This window comes from Artibeus jamaicensis, unplaced genomic scaffold (assembly GCF_021234435.1).
Source record: "Artibeus jamaicensis isolate MK-2021 breed Jamaican fruit bat unplaced genomic scaffold, CSHL_Jam_final contig_3174, whole genome shotgun sequence".
NCBI classification, from domain to species: Eukaryota; Metazoa; Chordata; class Mammalia; order Chiroptera; family Phyllostomidae; genus Artibeus; species Artibeus jamaicensis.
In genome coordinates this window covers 4,446,225-4,469,940 of record NW_026521738.1, presented here as the reverse complement: position 1 = coordinate 4,469,940, position 23,716 = coordinate 4,446,225, and the positions used below count along the sequence as shown (strand labels likewise).

The 23,716-nt window shown below is 36.5% G+C and overlaps 1 protein-coding gene across 3 annotated transcripts in view; it reads left to right on the top strand.

Moving 5' to 3' along the window:
• EXOC6B (exocyst complex component 6B) overlaps positions 1 to 23,716 on the top strand; it is a 563,620-nt gene that overhangs the window by 273,830 nt on the left and 266,074 nt on the right. For all 3 annotated transcript variants that reach the window (XM_037126278.2, XM_053663391.1, XM_053663392.1), the window contains 7 exons: positions 5,468 to 5,551; positions 6,762 to 6,808; positions 8,329 to 8,449; positions 15,929 to 16,000; positions 16,706 to 16,803; positions 18,887 to 18,992; positions 19,848 to 19,957. In XM_037126278.2, coding sequence (XP_036982173.1) covers positions 5,468 to 5,551; positions 6,762 to 6,808; positions 8,329 to 8,449; positions 15,929 to 16,000; positions 16,706 to 16,803; positions 18,887 to 18,992; positions 19,848 to 19,957 — 638 coding nt within the window. The remainder of the gene's footprint in view (positions 1 to 5,467; positions 5,552 to 6,761; positions 6,809 to 8,328; positions 8,450 to 15,928; positions 16,001 to 16,705; positions 16,804 to 18,886; positions 18,993 to 19,847; positions 19,958 to 23,716) is intronic.

The following is a 23,716-nucleotide window of genomic DNA, read 5'->3' as shown; positions in this document are numbered from 1 at the left end:
GCTAAGACATGGAACAAACTCAGTGTCCATCTGTAGAAGCTTGGGTAAAGAAAATGTGGTATACTTACACAATGGAATATTATTCAGTCATAAAAAAGGGAATCCTATCATATACAACAACATGGATGGACTTTGAGGTTGTTATGCTAAATTAAATCAGTAAACAGCGACAAAGATTGTATGATCTCATTTATATGTGTAATCTAAAAAGCAAACAGAAAAACCAGCTGAACTCATGGATACAAAGAACAGATATGTGGTTAGCAGAAGCATGGATTGTGGGGTGGGAAAATGGGATGAGGGTGGGCAAAGGTACAAAGTTCCAGTTATGAAATGAACACTCCCTAGGGGTATAATATATATATATATAAAATATACATATAGCAATATATATAGCAATAATAATATATATTATATATATATCATGGTGACTGTAACAATACTATATGTGCATTTGAAAGTTTCTAAGAAAGCGATCTGAAAACTTCTCATCACAGAAGAAAATATTTGTAACTGTGTGGTGATGGATGTTAACTAGGCTCTTTGTGGTGATCATTTCAGAACATATACAAATATCAAATCATTATGTTTATACAAATATTGAATCATTATGTTGTTCACCTGAAACTAATGTAATGTTATATGGCAGTTATATCTCAATTAAAAAAAACATGCAAAAAATGTGGTACTAGGTAAGGCTGTGAAAAGGTTAATTGTTTATATTGGGCTGGCCAAAAGTTTGGTTTTTTCCATACAATGGCTCTAGTAGCGCTTAGTTGTCTTTAATGTCATTTGAAACAATTTTGTTAGATTGTATTGTGACAGCTGTCATATCAGTGCATCAAAAAAAAACATAAAAGTTGGTGAATTTTTGTGTAGCCATTTTAATATTGAAGATAGAAGAAAATATGCAACACTTTTGGAATATTATGCTTTATTATTTCAAGAAAGATGAAAATGAAACTAAAAGGCAGAAAAAAATATCTGTGCAGTGTATGGAGAAGGTGCTGTGACTGATCGGACATGTCGAAAGTGGTTTGTGAAGTTTCGTGCTGGAGATGCCTCACTGGATGATGCTCCACAGTCAGGTAGACCAGTTGAAGTTGGTAGTGATCAAATCAAGACAATAATTGAGAACAGTCAATGATATACCACACAGGAGAGAGCTGAGACACACAAAATATCTAAATCAATAAAGTTATTGGTGAAAATGAAAAACATGTCTTTTATTTTATGGGAAAAATACACTTTTTGGCCAACCCAGTAGTACAGTGTGGAAACTGAAATAAGAAGGCAGAGCATTACCTTGTTTGACCTCAGTCAGGAACATGTGCATCAGGCAACTTGAATATTTGACCACTCTGCACATGTCTGTAAGTGCCTATGAAAGAGCCATGAGAATTGATTTTCAGGTTACAAGTAAATTTTAGCAAGCAGGGCAGATATACAAATGTGGAAGTCATGAATAGCATTTAACTGTATATTTCTTCTCTTATGTTTCCTTTCTCATTAAATGACACCACCATCAAACTAGTTACCCAGGTTGGAAACCTCACATCAGCCTTCTTCCTGTCCTCTACCAACCATATCCAATCTATAATCAGCTTGTACTTCGTAAATATGTCAGATTCTGACTGTTTTTAAAAAAGATTTTATTTATTTATTTTTAGAGAGAGAGGGCAGGAGGGAGAAAGAGAGGAAGAGAAATATTGATATAAGAAACATTGGTTGGTTGTTTCCCGTATGTGCTGCGATTGGGTACCAAACCCACAACCCAGGCAAGTGACCTGACTGAGAATCAGACTAGTGACCTTTTACTTTGCTGGATGATGGGATGATGCCCCATGAATGAGCCACACCAGTTAGGGCTCTGACCGATCTTTTTGTATCTAATTTTCCTTTTCTTCATTGTGTTCATTGCATTATAATTCCGGGTTTCTTAAACTAACCGTCTTTAGAGTTGAAGTCTAGGTGTCTTAACACAGCTCCCAAAGTCGTCCAGCCTTACCTCTTGTCGTCTTATTCCCTCAGCCCTGAAGTTCTAGTGACGAAGAGCTTCTTTCTGCTCATGGGATGCGTGATGCCTTCTTTCTTTGAACCCCTGTGTGTCTACAAGGAACACTTTTTCTTCCCCTTTTCTCTACCTGGCTTATTCTTCTGACTTGTTCTTTAATTTTGTTTGTAGATGTTATTTTTCTTTTGTGGGAAGCCTCTTCTGACATTCCTTCCACTCTGTGTGCGCGCACACACACCACCCTAGTCCATACGATTCTGTAGTTTATTTTAATGTAGCTGCCTGTTTATTGGTCTCCCGCCAGAAACTATAAATTCAGTGAGAGCGGGACCATTCTCAGTGTCTATCACATGGTAATAAAGCACTTTATTTACGTTAAATGACGTGCTTTTCTGTGATATTGTGTGTATTAATCATTATGAAGCCTTTGGGGCACTGTGATACTAATGACATGAAATGAAAAAATAATACCAACACATCTTTTCACTTCCTTGCCTATTATTTTATTTCTATTAGCTTATTCCATCAGTAGCATTTGAGTTTTAAAATACATTGATGACTAAAGGAATTTGAAGCTGAAGTGGCAAACTCTATAGTTCCTCTATCGACATGTTAGCCAGTGAGCAAGCACTTCATCTGTCACTCAGCTGGGCGGGTCAGACCTCTGCTTCTCAAATCCAACCTGTAAGCACCGGGTTGACGAAGTTGCCAGAGGACATAGAATAGTCAGTGGTGAATTTATTTAGCAGCCTCTAGTGAAAATCTAACTCATTTTTGTAAATTAAGTTGGTCTTTTCTTATGTTTTTATTCTATTGAATGATTATTTGAAAGGCAAAACCGTATCTAGTTTATAATTAAGTAGAGGTTCATGCTTTTGTTTTTGTATAGAATTTCATCTTTTGTATTTTCTATCATTTATAACAAATAATGACATTTGTATACTATGGCCTAATTAAAGAGAAGGCTTTCTCTAAATTCTCAGCCAGTGTATCTTGGCTCCAAAAGCATGTTGAATATGTAATGTCACACCAGAATAATAAAGGGCCTTTAGGGCTGTTAACCTTAAAATGGAAAGCCCTTCAGTGTGTACGGAATGTGATTGACATTTAATTACACCACTATGCCGTGCAGTGGTGACAAGTGGCGAACAACTTTAACAAACCCACAGGCAGTTTCCACTTCTTATTTTTAACACAGAATTATTTGCTACCTCATTAACTTATGGATTAAGGAAGCCTTGAAATAGCTGTCTTAATGTTTGATTTTATTTTATAGGCAGAAAAACTCAGGTGTGTACAGTTGTAATCACTTCAGCATTTTAAAACCTGTGTTTTCAAGTTACACCAGGGGTCAACAAATGACGACCCATGGGCCACATCCTGCCTGCTGCCTGTTTCTGTATGACTTGTGGACTAAAATTGGTTTATATTTTTCAATGGTTGGTAAAAATCAAAAGAAGAATAATATTTTATGACAGGTAAAAATTATATGAGATCCTAATTTCTGTGGCCACAAGTAAGATCCCATTGGAACCCAGCCACTCTGACTTCTACATTGTCTATGGCTGTGTGTGCCTGCAACAGAGGGGGCAAGTAGTTGTGACAAAGGCTGTACGGCTAACAAAGCCTGAGAGTATTTGCTGTGCTCCCCTTCACAGGAAACGTTGGGTTACTCCGAAGCTGTGCTGGTAAGTTTATAAGGTTAAGCACCTTAAGTCAACTTTCCCTATTCAAAGAAGTCATGTTGAATAAGATTCTTCAGATGTTTGGGAAGGTGAAGGAAACTGAACTGGGTATTGCAGGAAGTTTATACTTTCTCACATGGGCAGGGCTTTTACTTTCTTCATTCATTTTTTACTTAATTTTTGAACAAGCACTTGCATTGTGGGTATTATGCATCAGATACTGTTCTAAAAGCTTTGTAACTCTTCTAAATCTTCCTAATAACTATGTGTGGTTGGCATCTCTACAAATGAGAAAACCACAGCACATCTATTTGTGAAAATTAAAGAGTTAAATGGTGGAAGTTGAATTAGTGAACGGGAAATTATATAACTAGTCATATGAGCTGTAGAGCTAGGAAGGGGCGGAGCCACGATTTGAATGACATTGGCTGTTCCAGAATCAGCGCCCTTACCCTTGTGCAATGCTGTCTTTTCCTTTCCACTCTTGTGTGTTTAGAGAAGTCTTAAATTAAAACTAGACTTTGGTAATGGGGGAGCATCCTGTTTTAAAAGCATTGAACTTATATTTGTTTTCTTGGGCTACTGTAGCAAACCGTCACAAACTGGGTGGCTTAAACCAACAGATATCTGTTCTGTCATAGTTTTGGAGGCTGGAAGTCAAAAATCCAGGTGTCAGAAAGCCATCTTCCCTCTCAGACTCTGGGTAGAATTCTGCCTTGCATCTTTCTAGCTTCTGGTGGTGGCCGTCACTCCTCAGTGTCCCATTTGCAGTGGTGCCACTCCAGTCTCTGTCTGTGTCACCACAGGATATTCTGTTTGTCTCCATCTCTGTGTCTTTTCTCCTCTCTTTTGAGGACACCAGTTTTACTGGCTTGAGGGGTACCTTACTTTAGTACGATTGTATTTTCTTTAAGTATGGTTGTGTATTAATTTAATTATATCTTCAATGACCCTATTTCTAAATAAGGTTACATGGAAAGATCCTGGGAAGGACGTAAATTTTGAGAGGACACTGTTCCATTCAAACCAGTTACAGAGGCAGTGCTTGCTCTTTAGCACCTCGAGTTTAAGTCCAGAAACCCCAGAAAAGTGGAAACTATGCACTATGAATTTCCAGGCCTTCCAACCAACCAACCAACCAACCAACCAACCAACCAACCAACCATCCATTTTCCTTCCTTCCTTCCTTCCTTCCTTCCTTCCTTCCTTCCTTCCTTCCTTCCTTCCTTCCTTCCTTCCTTCCTTCCTTCCTTCCTTCCTTCCTTCCTTCCTTCCTTCCTTCCTTCCTTCCTGTGATAGAATATGTTCTGGAAAGACTAATTTATTGTTTTGAGTTTCTACATTTCTCCTATCTTTGGCTCTTTGCTCATGATTCAGTTTTATTCTGGACATTTTTCTTCTGGAATGTTCTGTAAGTTTTTTTTAAAGAACATTTTCTCAGCTCAAGCCTCTGAGAATGTTGGTTTTTCTCTTCTTGTGAATTTGTGATAGTCAATTCAGAAACCAGCTTTGGTGTTTTGGGGGCTGAATTCTAGTAGTTTCCTTTTAAGAGTCTTTTGTATCCATCACTATGGGATTTGTAAGTAAAGTTCAACAAATAGTAATACTTATTTTTCATGTTTTCTGTGATTGTTATTATTGTTAAAATAGAAGGTCTTGAGAAATTCGGGGAGGCCTCACTTCCTGACCTGAGAGTTTCTCTTTTCCCATGAAATACTAGAGTGATTGGTCCAGTTGTGTCAACTCATTTCCTTTCATTTGTTCACAGGGTGCTCGGGAAACATTTGAGAACTATTACCGAAAACAGAGGCGAAAACAGGCCCGCTTGGTGCTCCAGCCTCCATCTAACATGGTAGTATCACTACGTTGACTTTGCTCACTTCTCTTTTCTTTTATCTTTTAACTATCTTGCATATATGCTTAAAATTTTTTTTAGTTGTTAGTCTGAGACCACTTTTTTTATTCTTGTTTATTCTGTTATAGTTGTCTCAATTTTCCCCCTTTGCTGTCCTCTGGCCAGCCCACCCCCACCCTGCTCCCACAGTCAGTTCCCACACTGTCGTCCATGTCCGTGGGTCATTCATATGTGCTCTTTCATGATTCCCTTCCCCCTCTTTCCACTCTTCCCCCTCCCTCCTTTTCTCTGGCAGCTGGTCAGTCCCTTTCATGTTTCCATGAATCTGGTTCTGTCTTGCTCCTTAGTTCATTTTGTTCATTGGATTCCTCTTATAAATGAGGTCACATGGTATTTGTCTTTCACCGACTGACGTATTTCACTTAGCATAAGTCTCCAGTTCCATCCATGCTATCTCAAAGAGTATGAATTCCTCCTTTTTTCTGCTGTATAGTATTCCATTGTGTAAATATACTACAGTGTTTAAATCCATTCATCTACTGATGGATGCTTAGGCTGTTTTCAACACTCGGCTATTGTATATAACACTGCTATGAACATAGGGGTGCATAAGTTCTTTAGAACTAGTGTTTCAGGATTCTTAGGGTGTATTCCCAGCAGTGGAATCACTGAGTCAAAAGGCAGTTCCATTTTTAGTTTTCTGAGGAAATTCCATATTGTTTCCCACAGTAGCTGCACCAGTCTGCATTCCCTACCAGCAATGCATAAGGGTTCCCCTTTCTCCACAGCCTTGCCAGCACTTGTTTGTTTATGGCCATTCTGACTAGTGTGAAGTGGTATCTCATTGTGGTTCTAATTTGCATCTCTCTGATGGCTAGTGATGCTGAGCATCCTTTCATATGTCTCTGGGCACTCTGTATCTCTTCAGGTCCTTTGCCCATTTTTTAATTGGATTGTTTGTCTTCCTGGTGAGACCACTCTGATGAATGTAAAAAAATACCAACTCCAACATCTGTTGATTTCTATGTGTCAGACATTGTTCTAAGTCTCATTTTGTCCTCACTGTAGCCCTATGAGGTAGGTACTATTATTATGTTTAACTAATAGTCTTGGGAACTGAGTCTTAAGAAATTCAGAAGCTGATGTTAACTTTGTCTTAGTGTAGCAAAACAGAAATAATAACTTTTTCTTCTTTGCTTCATTGCAGCATGAAACTTTAGATGGCTACAGGAGGTATTTTAATCAAATTGTAGGGTAGGTATATGTGTGTGTGTGTATGTAAATTTTTGTACTTTGAATACATAGATTTGTGAGACTTGGAAAAAATAAATCAAATTTTCATTGGGAAAATTTTTTTAATTCTTAAGGCAAGATTTAATTTTGAATTTCTGATGATTTCAAAGGAATGGTTTCAATGTTATATTTCTGCAAAAGACTTTTTGTGGATAAAGGGAGAAAAGCACTGAATTGTAATCCTATTATATTTGATGTTTTGTTTCTTCATTATTGGTAAGAGGGAACCAAATAATAAGCAAAAGTTGGCAGACTTTTTCTAAAAAGGCCAAATAATAAAGTATTTTAGGCTTACCATGCCATTAGTGTTTCTTTCTTTCTTTCTTTTTTTTTTTAAATTTTGATCACAACTATTCAGTTCTGTTGCAGTGTGAGAGCAAATATCAATAATACGTCCATGAGTGGGCATGGCTGTGCTTCAACGAAACAATGTTCATAAACACACACAGTGGGCTGGGTTCATCCCAGGGGTGCAGGGTTTGCCACCCTCATCTGCAGTATCTGTGCTAGTGTGGGGTTGCATTCCCCAGCTGAACATCCCAAACATAGGCATCTTATTCTAATTGCAAAATAGTTACTGCAGCTTAAAGAAAGGGAAAGAAATTGGATTGTTCCACGGAGAAGAGAGGGAATTTCAGGGGAAAAAGGGGAAGGATTTACAGGAACTAGTATAAAGGACACATGGACAACAACTAAGGAGGGTGGAAATGGGAGGGAGGTGGGGAGCGCTGGGGGCTGGGCTGGGAGTAAAAGACAGAAAGCTGTACTTGAACAACAATTAAAATAAATTTTTTTCAAAAAAATTGTATAGGAAAAAATAAATTTAAATACATTTGATTAGATTAAGATTTTTGATTTAATTGATAGTTTGGATTAAAATATATCATGAATATTTCATATTTAAAGAATTGTTTTAATTAGTATGAATATTTAGGCAAGGTAGCTTAAAGCACACTTTAAATGCATAAAAATGTAAAAGCCTCTGCAGAATGTTGTTTGCAGTTGTTTTTTGTCTTTGTGAGATACCTTTTCAAGAGTTTATTAGGAAAGTCCATATAACAACAAGGATAATAATTTTGATATTTTCTGTGTTGGGTTCTTAAAATATATGTATTTTATCTTTTATTGTTTCTTTAAAGCCTATTGTTTTTTAAAAAATGTACTGATGTTTTTAGTATGACAAAATTAGCCTTTTTTTCCTATAAGTATTTTCTGCTCTTTTAAATTGTTGGATAACATGGTTAACATTTATCAGAAATGTAACTCCAATTTCTGTAAAAGTGGTTAAGAGGATATCAGGATCAGGGGCATAATTATAAGTCCAAGAAATCTGATTTTATTTAAGATACCAAACAGCTTTCTTTAAGAAAAAATGATTATTAACTGAGAATTTAATGGCAGCTCTTAATGTTTGTCAAACCTTGGAGATAGTATGTAAACTAATTTCTGACAGCCGTGCTTTCTTTTTTCCTCAATTTTAGCTTTTTTGTGGTTGAAGATCATATTTTACATACAACCCAGGGCTTAGTAAATAGAGCCTACATTGATGAACTATGGGAAATGGCACTTTCAAAGACCATCGCAGCACTCCGCACCCACTCGGTATGTAAGAAGCCCCGAGAAGTTCTTACTTCGAGCTTATTGTCTGTGGGATTCAGTGCTTTACTGTTTTAAAGAATCCTGTGTGTCATTTGAAATCTGAGATCAGGGTGCCAGCATGGTGGGTTTTCCTTGAAGACTTTCTTCCTGGTTTGCAAATGGTTGCATCTTTATTACGTCCTCACATGGCCTTCCCTCAGTTGTATTCTAATGTTTCCTCATCCTTTTGGAAGGACACCAATCTCATCAGGTTAGGGTCCTACCCTATTACCTCATGTGATCTTAATGACCTAAGGCCCTGTCTCTAAATGTAGTCACACTAGGGGATGGGGCTTCAGCATGTGAATTTCGGGGAACACAACATTCAGCTCATAATATCTGCTCTTTCCCAACATATTTTGAAGACCACCATTGTCACATAATGATTCGGATGCTGAGGTCTGTTCCTAGGCTCTGGAATACCCCTTTCCCTTTCCTTCTCCTGGTGTGTCTTGAATCAGTACCACATTGTTTTGATCATTACACCTGAAATAGTGTGGTTTAATTTTCTATAGGACATGTATTCTCCAAAATCTTCTTTTTAGAAGATGCTGACTATTTATCTTATTATTTTTCAAGAGTAATTTGAGGATTACTTTGCCATATTTCTTCCACCTCTTCCCCCTCCTTCCATCTATAAATGTAATTGGAAATAATTGATATATTTCAAAATCTGGTATTTTTCACCAGGAATATGTATATTTCTCTCTTACTTGCTTTCATGTCTTTTGGTAAAACATTTTATGTTCTCCATCTAAGTCCTATTTTTGGTGCTTTATGGTTTTTTTCAGGTAATATTTTAAGGAAGGTTTTTTCCCCAATCATATTTATTAACTAATATTACTTTTATTCTATGGAAATCTTTGATTTTGTTTGTTTTTTATTTGTTCATTTGAGTGACTTTTACTAATTTGTTTTTTCCTGGGGAAAGCTGTTTGCTTGTTTTTAGAAAACTTAGATTTCTTCCAAGCAATTTCTTTTACATAAGGCAGTGGTCTCAACTTTTGTGTGTGGCTGAGAACATTTGATGAGTCCATGTGATGAGTCTGCAGGGCTCTCTCAGCAGTACTGCACACTCTCTTCATCATGCAGTTGCTTTCCATGTTATTAGGAGCAGGACACTCTCCAAGTGTACTGATTAAAGTATACATGTATATAGAAAATTAATCTTAATGGAGTTTCTCCTTGTAGATTGACCATATGTTCTTTTGAATTAAAGAGTAAATGAGTCATGAAATCTAAAGACCTACAACCAAGATTGCTCTATCCAGTAAAACTTTTCATTTAGAATGAAAGGACAGATAAAGTGCTTCTCAGATAAGATAAATTTCAAGGAGTTCATCATCACCAAGCCCTTATTATATGAAATGGTAAAGGGACTTATCTAAGAAAAATAAGTTAAAAAAACATGAACAGTGAAAGGACAGCAAACTCACAGTTATTAACAACCATACCTAAAACAAAAGCAAAGTAAAAGGACAGCTAGATCAGGAGTGGAAACATAGAAATGAAGATCTCAAGGAGGGTTAGCAACAGGGGAGTGGGAGGAGGAGAAGGGGGGAGAAGGTACAGAAAATAAGTAGCATAGACAGTAGATAGAAAATAGATGGGGGGGGCAAGAATAGTATGGGAAATATAGAATCTAAAGAACTTGAGACACGTGGTCATAAACTAAAGGGGGGGTAATGGAGATGGGGAGGTAGGGTGGAAGGGAATGGAGGGGGGGAATAGAACAACTGTAATGGCATAATCAATAAAAAATAAATAAATTAAAAAAAATAAAGAGTAAGTGATAAAATGCCCCCCACCCCCATTCAGCATCAATCCACAGAGGGAGAGAAAGTGGATTAGTTAGGGCAGGAAGTGGGTAGCAGGAGCAAGGACATAATGGCTCCAAGGGCACAGGTTTCTTTCTGAAGTGAAGAAAGTGATCTAACATCGACTGTATTTGTGTTTGCACATATCTGCAAATGTACGAAAAAACTACAAACCAATGAATTATGTATTTTAAATCGGTGACTTGTGTGGTGTGGCAATTGTATCTCCAGAGAGCTATTAAAACATGAGTTAACATTGTTCACCCACATTTACTTACTGAGCCATTCTATCTGTTATGAGACAAAGTAGTTGATGCCACAGATGCAAATTCTATTTTATGGCACTGTTTATTGCATTACACTACCCACAAGCAGAACAAAATAATAATGACTCAACCATCAAAACAAACTATATTGGACTGATTGTTATTTGTTTATGAAAAATCTGTATTTTAAACTCTATTTAAAACTACTTTTTTACTTTGAATTGAATTTTTTCCATTGAATTATTAGTCATTGTACAAGTTGGAAACATTTTAGAAGATAATATTTTAGATATTAATGCGTATAATAGTCTCATGGTGATTTCAAAACAGTAAAGATCTTATACAGTGTCTCACCTAGAATTCAAATTTAACAATATATTAAAAGGATAATATGCTAATACAAAGGAGAGTTCATATCAGAAATGATTCAGTATTAGATTTGCTGATATACTTGCTAATATGATTGTTAATATGATAAAAGATCATCTGATAATACTGAAAAGGTATTTTTAAGATAAAAAATTATGAAACAGTGTGACTCAAAAAACTTACATTTTATAGATATAAAATATTGCACATTTTTTATTAGGTAGTGAAGAGTATGTACTGTGATAGTGGTTTTCTTTTCTCTTTATTGATTATGCCATTACATTTGTTCTATTCCCTGCCCCTTTGTTCCCCTCCACCCTGCACACTCCTCCCCCACCATTCCCCCCCTTTAATTCATGAACACGTGTCTCAAGTTTTTTAGATTCTGTATTTCCCCTACTATTCTTACCCTCCTCCTATCTATTTTCTACCTACCATCTATGCTACTTATTTTCTGTACCTTCTCTCCCCTTCTTCTCCCACTCCCCTGTTGCTAATTCTCCACGTGTTCTTCATTTCTATGGTTCACTCCTGATCTAGCTGTCCTCTTAATTTGCTTTTGTTTTAGATGTGGTTGTTGATAACTGTGAGTTTGCTGTCCTTTCACTGTTCATCTTTTTTACCTTCTTTTTCTTAGATAAGTCCCTTTAACATTTCATATAATAAGGGCTTGGTGATGATGAACTGCTTGAATTTGGTCTTATTTGAGAAGCACTTTATCTGTCCTTCCATTCTAAATGAAAGCTTTGCTGGATAGAGCAATCTTGGTTGTAGGTCTTTGGTTTTCATGACTTGGAATACTTCTTTCCAGCTCCTTCTTGCCTGTAAGGTCTCTTTTGAGAAATCAGCTGACAGTCTGATGGGAACTCCTTTGTAGGTGACAGTCCCCTTATCTCTTGCTGCTTCTAGGATTCTCTCCATTTTAATCTTGGCTAATGTAATTATGATGTGCCTTAGTGTGTTTCTTCTTGGGTCCAACTTCTTTGGGACTGAGCTTCCTGGATTTCCTGGAAGTCTATTTCCTTTGCCAGATTGGGGAAATTCTCCTTTATTATTTGTTCAAATAAGTTTTCCACTTGTGGCTGTTCCTCTTCTCCTTCTGGTACCCCTATAATTCGGATGTTGGAGTGTTTAAAGATGTCCTGGAGGTTCCTAAGCCTCTCCTCATTTTTTTGAATTCTTGTTTCTTCATTCTTTTCTGTTTGGTCATTTTTTCCTTCCTTCTGGTCTACTCCCTTGATTTGAGTCCCAGTTTCCTTTCCATCACTATTGGTTTCCTGTGCATTACCATTCATTTCAATTAGTTTAGCCTTCATATGTTCCTTTAATTTGTGACTAAAATCAACCAGTTCTGTGAGGATCCTGATCACCAGTGTTTTTAACTGTGCATCTGAAAGTTTGGCTATTTCTTCATTGCTTAGATTTATGGGCTCTGGGGCTCTGAGCTGTTCTTGAGCCATCTTTGGTCTGTTCGCACCCGTTAAGTATGAGGAACGGAGCCTTAGTTGTTTACCAGGGTGGGCGACCCAGGTTGCTGGGTTGTGATGCTGTATGTGGGGGCGGGGTCAGAGAGGGAGCAATGGCGGTCCTCTCCGCTCGCCCAGTTTGTCCCACTGCTCACCCCCGCTTTGCTTATCTGCGTGCAAATGCTTGACTGACCGCAGACAGCCAGCTGCGCTTCTTCCCTGTGTCCGCCAGTAGCTAGCCTGCACCTGGGATCTGCGCCTTCGGCTGCCTGTGCATCACCCCAGTTGGGGATCTTTTTGGCCAACTGGTTCCGCTCCTGGCTTCGCCCCTCTTACCGGTTTAGCTGAGTATTTCATTGTTTATGGACTCTGTATTGTTGATTTTCTGTGTGGTTTGGTTGCGTTTATTGTTGTTAAAACTTTGTTGTTTTTAGATTTGGCTGTACACGGACGCAAGGTGTTTCCACCTTCACCTCCATCTTGGCAGAAGTCCTGATACTGGTTTTATACACACCCACATGCACATTCAAACCTGTTCCCCATCACACACATAATTTAAGTGTTTTTGAGTCAAAGGGTGCACTAAGCATATGTTTCTTCCAGGTCTCCTAGACAAACTGTCATTGAAATAACATGGGTGGAAAACAACTAAAGAGGGAAACTTGTCCAAGTGCTATCAATAGGCTAGAAGTTTCAAAAAATTTCCTTCAACTTAGAAAGCAGATGAAATCAGAAATGGCCGAACCTGAGAATAAAAATTATGTTTTGTATGGTAGGGCATGGTTATTGTCAATGTTGGAGACATTCTTCCAGAGGGAATATAGGAATATTCAAAGTTCAAAGTCAACAGATACAAGGAGCAGGAATGGGCCTAGGATGAATCATAAGGAAAATTATTTAGAGCTTTGCTTTCCAAACCCCTTGGTCAACCAGCTGCTTACCCTAATCATTTGGCCAACCTTACTACATAAATAAGGAGGCAACAGCACGATCAGTGAAGTTCTCTGGTACTGCGTTTTGAACAAAGTGATTCATTTGCCCCACCCACTTGCAAAGAGCCTGCACTCAGTTTCTTGGGAAAGAGACTTAAAACTCTAGAGGATGAAACCCATGCCAGTCATTCATAGTAATCAACCTGCTCCTTCATTCCTCAACATGAACAGTCAAGATTCATAAAATATCCTAGGGAAATCAATTACAGCAAGTAGAATACAACAATAAACAAGTAAAATAGCTATTCTTTAGCCAATATAAATAATTTATGGGCTTGGGGAAGAATTTACAAAGTAATAATTATTTTTCATTTTAGGAATGTACAAGTCTAGGTTATTCATACCAAGTGTTCAGCTGGAAATAACTAACAGAGCTGTACTGTGTATGTATATTATGTGAGATGTTCTTTAAGTCTTGGTAAGGATAGTAAGGACTTACCAGGTCAAGTCCACAGGAAATGGGCTGTCCACGGAGCCCTGAGGTCACTTGTTAGTCCAGACAGTTTGAACTTAGATTTTGACAGTCTGTTGGGCCCACCCAGGTTAGAGATGGAAAATATGAAAGGGAAGTTAAGAAACATAGATAATTGATGTAGAGTTTTGGTTTTATCTAATAGAGAGAAAGGACAGTGACAAAGAAGGTGACTTTATTAATTGAAGAAATAAAAGGAAATTTCCCTGCTGTGAAGAAAGACTATACAGTTAAATTTGAAAGGATGCATCCTGGGTTGAGCAGGGTAAATGACAACAGACAGTTTTTTCACATCTGAAAATATATATTTTTTAGTTTGAAGGCAAAATGAAGGCATTTTCAAACATATTAGGATTCAAAGTTTACATTTTACCTATCTTAATTGGTGTTCTACAATGAGAAGTGTAAAATGAAAAAGAAATCCAATATATAAGATGAGATAGGATTAAATACAATATGTTAAAAAGAGGTTAAAACTGATGGATAAAGCTAAATACTTGATTGTCTATTTACAAAGTTTAATGCTGTTAAGAATACCTACCAAAGTAGGGCCTTAATATTTTAAAAGTTTACATGAAAACTCTAGATTATTTCAAATAAACTAGTGAGCAGACAGTATATAACTTATTAATAACCACTATAACATAATTTAAAAGACTCGACCAAATGAAAAACAAGAGAGGAAAACAAAAAAGGAAATAATTATAAATAGAAAACTTGAAATGGCTGGAATAGGTCCAAGTATGTTAGTAATTGCAATGTTCTGCAAGGCACATAGAACAGAAGTTGAAGACCATTTATTGAATGGGAGAGGAGAGAAATATTGTGTATTAATATTTGTTTTAACCCACCAAAATGATAATAGCTTATTTACAGGAGACAAGCAAGCATAACTAAGTATGAAAACAAAAGTGTTAATAATAAGAATAGAAATTGATGAACCACAACATTGTGGGGAAATTTAATACACTGCTTTCAGGAACTGAGATGTCAAGGAGAGAATAAGTAACCAAACTATAATGAAGAGAATTTGAATAACAAAATCACCAAACTTTTAAAATAGCGACATATACATTTTTGCATCCTGCCCACAGAAACTATCTTCTATGCCATTTCAGTTTCCAAATTTGTTGCTAAGAGATTATACATGGATCTTATTTGTAATCTTTATTTTCGTCTATATTTATGTTTATTTTCTCTTTTGTATTCCTTGTAGTTTTGCTTTTTCTGTGTTGTTTAATCAGACGTGCCTAAGATTTGTCTATTTTATTGATTATATATATTCTTTTAGAAAATGAAGAAACATTTTTATTGAATTTGTTAGAGTCTCATTGGTTAATAAAATGTTACAGTTTACAAGTGTACAGTTTTTTAATACATCATCTGTATATTGTGTGTTCACAGCTGAAAGTCAGGCCTCCTTCTGTAACTGTTCCCCTTTACCCCCTTCCCTCTGCCCTCACCCTCCTTGGGGATCACCATGGTGTTGTTTATGTGTCCAAGTTGTTTATCGATTATATTTTTAAACTGAGCTTTTGGTTTCATTGATCAAATCTTTCATGTGTTCTCTAAGTCATTAATTTCTGCTTCTAATTTTATGTTTTTTTTCTCTCATTTACATATGGTTTATTTTGGCCTTTTTTGACCTTGCTTTATGAGTTGAGAGCTTAGTTTCTTTATTTTTCACCTTTTCTGTTTTTTAATATTTGAATATAAAGAAGTATACTTATTTTGAAAGTGGCTTTAACCACATTTGATAGGTTTTGATGTGAAGTATTCATTGTCCATTTTAAAATAATCTGCAGTATCAATTTAATTTATTCTACAACTGAAGAATTATTTAGAAGTGTGTTTTTAAATTTTCAAGTGTTAAAAATGTAGGTTATGGCTTACTGGGGTCTGTACTCAGCCCCTCCCTGGCCAGATCTGTTGTTACCTTAAATCTGGTGTCAGACTCTTTTTTGAGAGTCTTCAGCAGGTGAAGCAATAAACAGTTAAATCAAAATTTAGTTTTATTTTTAATAATTAAGATTTTTCCTAATTTCCTCTTATTTCCTTTAGTCTTACTGCTCTGATCCAAACCTCGTGCTAGATTTGAAGAACCTCATTGTGCTTTTTGCTGATACACTTCAGGTTGGTGACTTCTCTTTATATGTATTTATCTAGATTAAAATTTCATCAACTCTGAATCTTTTCACTGTCTACCTAAGCCTGAATAGTAAGTATCTTTCAATTTTAAGTTGTGTTTCTTCTTTACCTAGAGCTAGATCTTTTTAGCATTTCCTGATCATCACTGTGGCCATTTATAGTCTCATGAATCGTTCCCATCCCCCCTTTTTCCTTAGAACAAATAAATGAATTGAAGCAGCCACTACCTTAGTATTCCAAATGTTCTTAATTCACATTTCGTGCCTATGGAACTTTAGAGTTTCTTAACTGCCATCTTAAATGATGCTTATTGATTTGAACCACATATTATATTAATAAAATAGCATTAAAAATGCGAATGGTAGCATTTTCAATTTCTCTCCCTTTTCCTGATGGTTCTATGCATTATAGGAAGAGTTATAGGGAGAGGTTAGCTGATGTTTTACCCGTATATGTTGATTTTAATTTTCATCTTTTGTTTTTTTCTGACTGGCTTAAATATTTTGGTATGTATTTTTTTTTCTTGAAAGATAAACACTAGATATTAGGTGGTAACGAAGGGCTGTTTATCATGGTTTCATTTAAATTGTTGGCCAAATAACAAAGATTATCTTTCAATGCTTAATCTTTCTCTTGTTACTAAAAAATAATCACCTTATAAAATGAAGCTAATTCCTTATTTTGTTTCAGGTTTATGGTTTTCCTGTAAACCAACTTTTTGACATGCTCTTAGAAATCAGAGATCAATATAGTGAAACTCTGCTAAAGAAGTGGGCAGGCATTTTTAGGTGAGAAATTATTTATGTTATTGTGCGTGTGTGTGTGAGTGCACACATGTGCATGTGTGTACAATGTGTTTATGTGTAGGGCATTTCAGATGCAATGGGCAGCAAGCAGGCTCATGGGTTCTAGCTATGATCCAGGTTATGAGTGACAATAAAAGTAAAGTGCGATGATGTCCTACATAAAGTTCCCAAGATGTCCACTATCAGTGTGTTAGTGTCTGCCTCGTGGGAGTCCCCAAATCCCACTGTGGCTGTTTTTTGTTCCCTTGGATAAAGAAGCATCTTGGTTCATGCCATGTATATCATCTCATGTCTTCTTATTCAATTTTTTGTTTTCTCTTTGGGGATCATTTCTAGCCTGTGGCTCATTCATAAGGGGGTGGCTTTTGAACTGTTTTGAATAGTTTCACTTCTTTGGAATCTTTGTTATTTTTTCAAATCTTTTTTGAAATCTCACTCATGTGATTCCTCATCCTTTTCCTTCACACAGAGAAGAGGCCTATTACAACCCAATGTTTGAAGCATATTATTTAAATAGTTGTCATAACATGCATATAGCAATAAGAAAGTTATTTTGTTACGCCTCCCACTTAACAAATGTCTCCTTGGACTGGCATACACCCCGTGTCGTGAACTTGAGTTTCTTCTCCTTTTATGTCTTTACTCCTTTAGCCAGTGAAGTGATCTTGCTGCTTTTACTGCATGATCCCTTCTCCAGATCAGCTCACCTTGTTTTCAAGTTCCTGCAGCTTTAAGGCCTTTCATTGCCTCTTCCGTCTTAACTCTGTATAGTGTATGAACATGTCTTTAATAATCACATAGCAAGACTCATTTGTATATTAATATAAACATTTATATTTCTGAGAAACAGGGTTATTTAGTGGTACAATTGTATCTGATGAAAAATATCTCTACAGGAACCTTGAAAATTAATTACATGATATAGTCATGTCTTAAGAACATCTAATCTGATGTCTTCAATAAATTTCTGTTTTGATTTTGATGGCATGGTTTTGCTTTTATAGAGCCCCCAGTCTAGTTAAGGAGTCAGAACCTAAGGAGGAAAAAAAATTATGCTCACTATAGAGCAGTAGATGAAGTAAATGACCATAATTTGGACTTATTATGGAAGTTACTTTTTCTCATCTGCCAGTTTTGAAAGAAAAGCTAGTATAGGGTTAAAGAACATAATCATATTTATCTTTTAAAATATTTTTATTTATTTTTTAGAGAGAAAAGAAGCAGGGGAGAAAGAGAGGGAGAGAAACATCAGTGTGTTAGAGAAACATCTGTTGGTTGCCTCTTGCTTGCCCAAAACTGGGGACTTGGCCTGAAACCCACTGAACCACACCAGTAAAGGCTCATATATATTTTATTTAAGAACAAAGAACAAATGAAACCTCTTTGCCTTTTCCAGAGCACATTGTTCTTTTATTCTTAATTTACTTGCCTTAAGGCTTCATTATGTTGCCTTAAATTTTGTCTCATTTTTAAATCTCAAATACTGTGAGAGCATATTTACAATTGTGTTCTTTTTGTTTCAGAAGTAGTTTTCTTTTAAGGATGTCCTTACCTGAAGCCAAGTAGCTATGTTGTAGAAGGAACAAACTAGGGACTGGGAAATGTTTTATTTTGGGTTGTGGAATATACATACATAACCATTGGAATTCATCTGAAAATCACTTGTGTTCACTACAGGCATTAACCCACTCTCCCTGTCCCTCTTGTTCCCTCCCTCCCTCCTTTCCCTTCTTTATTTTCTTTTCCTTTTTAAAAAAAATCATTGTTCAAGTACAGTTGTCTCCACTTTCCCTTTACCACTCCCCACCATCCCCCCATCCCCACCTCCCACTCTCAATCCTATCCCCTTTTGGCTTTGTCCATGTGTTGTTTATATATTTTCCTTGATGACCCTTTCCCTCCCCCCCCCATTATCCCCTCTCTCCATTATCCCCCCTCCCCCTCTGGTTACTGTCTTTTTTTATTTCAGTGTCTCTGGTTATGTTTTGCTTGCTTGTTTGTTTTGTTGATTATGTTCCACTTACGGGTGAGATCATTTGATACTTGTCTTTTATTTTCTTTGTAGAAACATACTTGATTCTGACAACTATAGTCCCATACCAGTAACAAGTGAAGAGATGTATAAAAAGGTGGTAGGACAATTTCCATTCCAAGATACTGAGCTGGAAAAGGTGAGCAATACTTTAAAATAGACTTTTTTTGTTTCATTTGGCATTTTTTACAAGCTCTCATTGTACTGGTCTTATTAAAGGCATTACCTCTAACTCAGAGGGTTAGAACTAGAACACCTTCAAAGGAGGCTTTGGGCTTAGAACAAATTTCTGTTTGGGCGGTCAGTAGATAGCTGTGGGGTCCTTTCACCTATGAGGTGTTTGTGGGATTGAAAGATTTGGTGTACATGTCAAAATACTTGCCTTTATTATACCCTTAGGATATTTCTCCCTACAACACGCAGTAAAATTTACCTTTTGTGCTCTATGATTCTGTTGGTTTTGACAATGCATTGAGTCGAGTTATGTACCACCGCAGTAATGACACAGAGCAGCTCCGTCCATCCCCCACACTCCCTCCTGCTGCCCTGTTTCAGTCAGTCTCTCCTCCCACCCCCAGCTCTCGGCAACCACCAGTCCGGTTGCTGTCCCTCTACTTTTGCTTTTTCTTGAATGCCAACATTATCGGAATCATACAGTAGGCAATCTTTTGAGACTTTTTTTTCACTCTGCATAATGCTTTCATAATTTATCCAATTTGTTGCATGTTATTAATAGTTCATTCTGTTTTACTGCTGAATATATATCACAGTTTATTTACAACTTCATGTTTTGGAGGACATTTGAATTATTGTTTATTTAAATTTATATCTTTATTCTTTTTAGTATTAGGAAACTTACAGAAATACTTTCTTAAATTGTGGTTGTTAAGCAGATAAGTCACAATGTAGAAGAAAATTCCTTTCCATTTTAATTAATATGCAATTATCTTTAATGTGTGTTTATTTATACTTGCATTAATTCTTGCATTTACAGCAACCATTTCCAAAAAAGTTTCCTTTCTCTGAATTTGTGCCAAAAGTTTACAGCCAAATTAAAGAATTTATCTACGCCTGTCTGAAATTTTCGGAAGATCTTCATCTAAGGTATAGTATGATACAGTGGAAATGCAAGAGATACGAGATTGCGACTATATACATAAATATCTTGAAAAAATTTTGATATCCTATCAGCTCTGATTTGGAAAATCTTAAAATATTAGCCCTTCACAGCGTGGCACTGCTATATTTATATAGTCATGGTGAAAGGGAATGTGGGAAACTGCTTATATCTTGTTTTTGTTTATATCACCTGGCTTATTCTCTACTATTCACAGGTTTGCATTTTAACACTTTCTGTTAGTGAGAATTCATTAGAATAGAGTAATATAACATACTACTTTTGACATTCTATTTGATGACATTTTAAGGCCAGTAGGAGTATAGCAGATAAAACCCTTTGGAAATATCCCTCTTTCCAAATGTTCTCTGCACTTGTTAAAGGTCTCCCTATCTCCTTTACTTTATATTTAATTATTTAACTAACATATATTGAGCCTATTAATATACCAGATACAGCCTGCTTTTTGGGAATGCAGAAGTAAAGGGTGCAGTTTTTTGCCCTTAGATTTTGTCAGTATCTACTGAGGATAGCAGACATGAAGACAGACATGTAAAATATACCAGGGTGAGTGTTGTAATCTGTACAGTGTACTTTTAAACACCTAGAAGAGCACTTAGCTCATCTTAAAGAGTTTGAGGGAGACCCTGGCTGGTGTAGCTCAGTGGATTGAGCTTGGGCCTGCGAACCAAAGGGTTACCAGTTCAATACCCAGTCTGGGAACATGCCTGGATTGCTGGCCAGGTCCCCAGTTTCAGGCACAGAAGAGGCAACCACACACTGATGTTTCTCTCCCTCTCTTTCCTCTCCCTTCCCTTCTCTCTCAAAGTGAATAAATAAAATCTTAAAAAAAAAACAACAAAACAATTAAAAAAAAAGAATTTGAGGGAGAATAGTCATGATGACCAGCTCTCTATAGAGACCTAGTTCTCTTAGGAAATGACACTTCCTTTCACCGAATCAGGAACCCAAGAGTCATTTTCAACTCCAATTGTCTATTTAACAACTCTTTTAAAAAATAGTTTCTTATTTTTCAATTATAGTTGGTATACGATATTACATTAGCTTCAGATGTACAGTCCAGTAGTTAGACATTTATATAGTTTATGAAGTAATCACCCCAATACATTTAGTACCCATCTGGCACCATACGTATTCATTACAATACTATGGACTATATTTCCTGTGCTGCACTGTACATCCCTGTGGCTATTTTGTAACTATAAATTAGGACTTCTCAATTCCTTCACCTTTTTCAGTCCCACACCCCCAAACTGGCAGCCACCAAAATTTTCTGTGTGTCTGTGAGTCTGTTTCTAATAACTTTTATTCTTAAAGTTTCAGGCATTGGTCTAAATTCCCGTAAACAATTTACAAATATGTTATTACATCTGTAAAACTCAAGACAGCACTTATTTACGGGACACTCGGAAGCATACTTAAGTTCTACGGAAGAAGAAAGTGGGTGGAGCGTAGATAGCTCCGTCTTGGTCACCCGGGGAGGAAGTGCTGGGGCCGATTCAGATCTCATTAGCATCAGCATTAACAGAACAATCACTGCCGTGTGCAGAATTATTACTCTGGTGGTCATTCTGTTAGTATTTTACATGCTTCATCTCGGGTAGTTGTCATAATATTTCTCTGAGTTGAACCCTAATTATTCCTATTTAACAAATGAGGGCAGTGTTCATTTGTAAATGAGCTTCCTTAAATCTGTAGTATGAATTTTTTCCCCAGCTCTTCTTTTTTAAATTCTCTCTTCATAATGTGTCTGGTTTAATTTATACTGTAGTCATATTTGACCTGGACTGTTTAGATAGTCTCCTAATCATTTTTCTATCTCTAAGTTTACTTTCCCAACCATCCATCTTTTCTTTCCTGATTCTATTCTGTATGTCCCCTAGAGTCATTTTTTAAAAATCAAATCTCATTTAACTTTTGTTCTTTTCATCTTCTCAGGGATTCCTTGTGGCCAATAGGATAGAATGTGCTCTAGCCTGACACATTTCTCTGTCTGCCTCCCCCCATGGCCCCGACCTAGTGCCCCCATACCCTTTGCAGGTTCATACCCCAGGGTGATTTCCACGTCACTCCACACTTCAGTCATACCCGCCTCCCCCTGTTTTCTGATCAGAACATGCTATTTCATACCTCTCTGAGTTTGCTCATGGTTCTTCCTCTACTTCAAACCACTTTTCCTTGTCAGTACTCTTGACTGGCTTCTAACTGTCCTTGAAAACACAGTTAAACATGTGCTGAATGAAGTCTTTTTGACCGCTTCCATTCCTTATGGAATTAATTTAGTGACTCCTTTGTGCTACTTCTGTGCCCTGTGAATACTCATCCTAGTTTCTATTGCTCTACTTTTTTCTATGTGTTTCTGTATGTGTCAGATTATAGGTTTCTTTCTTTATCAGTTTATTCACCATACATTGTGAGTAATTATTATTATTCGTCAGATGGTGGTTGGTAGGAAGGTCATTTAAGACAATGAAAATGTGGCCCCTGTGGTCAAGGAGTAACTGCTCTAATTGAGGAACTGAACAATTGGTGCTGAGTGCTGTGAGGGAGATACATAGGGCCAACATAGTAACCAACTCTGAGACAAGTGGAAGATGTCAGAAAGTGATGCTTGAAGGTGGAAACATTGTGTATTTTGTTCAACATGGTATGTTCTGCACCCAGTTCAGTAAATTAAAACAATGAATGAGTGACCAGTATCATAGTATACCAGGCAACTCTGAAAGTAAGCCTAACTGGAAAATAGTCTGAGTAACATGTTTGATAGCCATTTTTACTAAGTAAAAAGTGAAACATGGGGTTTGTACAATTAACTTGTTCTTTTCCCTGAGAATGAGATTAATTTCATAGACATGTTCTCATGGAATGAGATTATTTTTGGGACTTGTAAACGAAAACTTCTTTTTACCCCCTTTCTCCTGGACTGCTCCCTCCCACAGTCTCTCTAGGGCAGAGTTAGGTATGCCACAGTATGTAATTTATGCAAAGCATATTGCATAGTGACTTTTCCTATCCTCTTTTGGAAGGAAGGTGATATGGTAAAGAGATAATGTGAGTAAATTGTTCAGAAGTCTCTTTCTTAGCTGAAGATGTTGTGTTTGCCTGAAAATTCCCTTTGATATGTTTAACACTGCCAATTGCCAATTTAAAATATACATTCAGTTTGGGAAAATTTTCTGCTTTTTACTCTGTGGTTGCCATGTATCTTATTTCCTGGACTACATTTACCTGTAACCTATAGTGACAGAGATCACTTTGACAAGTGTAGCTGTCATGGGGGGAGGTTATAATTTGGGTGTGAGCCACAGTATATACGAAAACAATTAGTTCTCTTAAACACAAGGCTTTTAAAACAAAAGAACTGCTGTGTCGATATTTTTATGAAGCTTCAAGGACAGTTATGTTCAAATCAAGTTTTCATTCTTTTTCTGCAAGCATTTTCACTTTCACATTAGATAAAAATCTGAAAGAACTATAAATATTGAAAAATATATAATTATGAGTTCTGAAGACACAGAACTCTCTTGGAAGGAAAGTTCTTTTTTAAAACAGTAAATAAGTACCATTTCTTTAGTAAAATAATGCTCTAGCATTTGTACTTAACTTAAAAAAGTAAGAATACATACACATGTATATACATATATTTTTAAGTTACTAGAATTCAGTCTCTGTAAAGAATTTGGGAGGTATAGAATATCACAAAAAATAAAAACTTATAAGACCCC